Source organism: Trachymyrmex septentrionalis, unplaced genomic scaffold (genome assembly GCF_001594115.1).
Source record: "Trachymyrmex septentrionalis isolate Tsep2-gDNA-1 unplaced genomic scaffold, Tsep1.0 C3478778, whole genome shotgun sequence".
NCBI lineage: Eukaryota > Metazoa > Arthropoda > Insecta > Hymenoptera > Formicidae > Trachymyrmex > Trachymyrmex septentrionalis.
This window is the reverse complement of record NW_017303679.1, coordinates 1-791: the sequence shown is the minus strand read 5'-3', so window position 1 is coordinate 791 and position 791 is coordinate 1. Positions and strand designations below refer to the sequence as shown.

Below are 791 nucleotides of genomic sequence, written 5' to 3'. Positions count from 1 at the left end.
TTCCAAACATCCTTCCGTAAATTCCATTTGAGAAAAATCTTTTTGATGTTTTCTGGATTCATTAAGAGGCTTTACTTTACCATAAGGAAATCTCGATAGGAAATTTTTCATATATGCATCATGAAATGTATTTTTAAACCAACGCTTCATATGTTTGACACTATAATTATCCTGATCCAATGTATCAATGTATTCCACAATCGATTGCATAATTACAATGACATTTTTCAATAATGCAGCTGTTTCACTCGAAATTGTAATCTCTATGTAACTCTCAATTTTCTCATCCGGACATACTTCAAGCCAAATATCAGACATTAATGGCATCAATAAATTTACATATTTTGCAAATTCTTCAATAGATAAGGTTTTTTTCTCACAATTATCTATCGAGATATCTTCGTCAAGATTAATTTCACATAATTGAGTCGCACTATCACTGTAAATTGGAATAAATCTGGTATATTTTTTTGTTTTCACAAACAGAGGCATAATTGATCTTGTACATATACAAAGTTTCCTGTAGCTAACAATAGAAGTAAATAAATTAGCTAAACGTTCCAGAACTTTAATTCTCCATTTTACATTAGTACTTTTGGAATGTAACGTTGTCATTAATTGTGCCGCAGGGCTACCTTCATTATGTAACCTGCATATCATACCTAAAAAATTAGGTAATATTTTATGACTATCTTTTGCCAATGCACTATTACAATTTTGTACAAGCACATCTAAGAAAAGTAAAGAATCTTCTTTCACACGTGGATCAATATGTGTCATTGCACAGCTCA

At 30.6% G+C, this 791-nt stretch overlaps 1 protein-coding gene across 1 annotated transcript; it reads right to left on the bottom strand.

Annotated features, from left to right (window-relative positions):
* Window positions 1-8: 8 nt before the first annotated feature.
* Window positions 9-780, bottom strand: LOC108745913 (testis-expressed sequence 10 protein homolog; the record flags this gene model as incomplete). Its single annotated transcript, XM_018482370.1, has 2 exons — window positions 144-780; window positions 9-52 (listed from the first exon to the last, which is right to left on the bottom strand). Coding segments are annotated over exons 1-2 (681 nt in total), but the record flags the coding sequence as incomplete, so codon positions are not given.
* Between the last annotated feature and the right edge of the window lie 11 nt (window positions 781-791).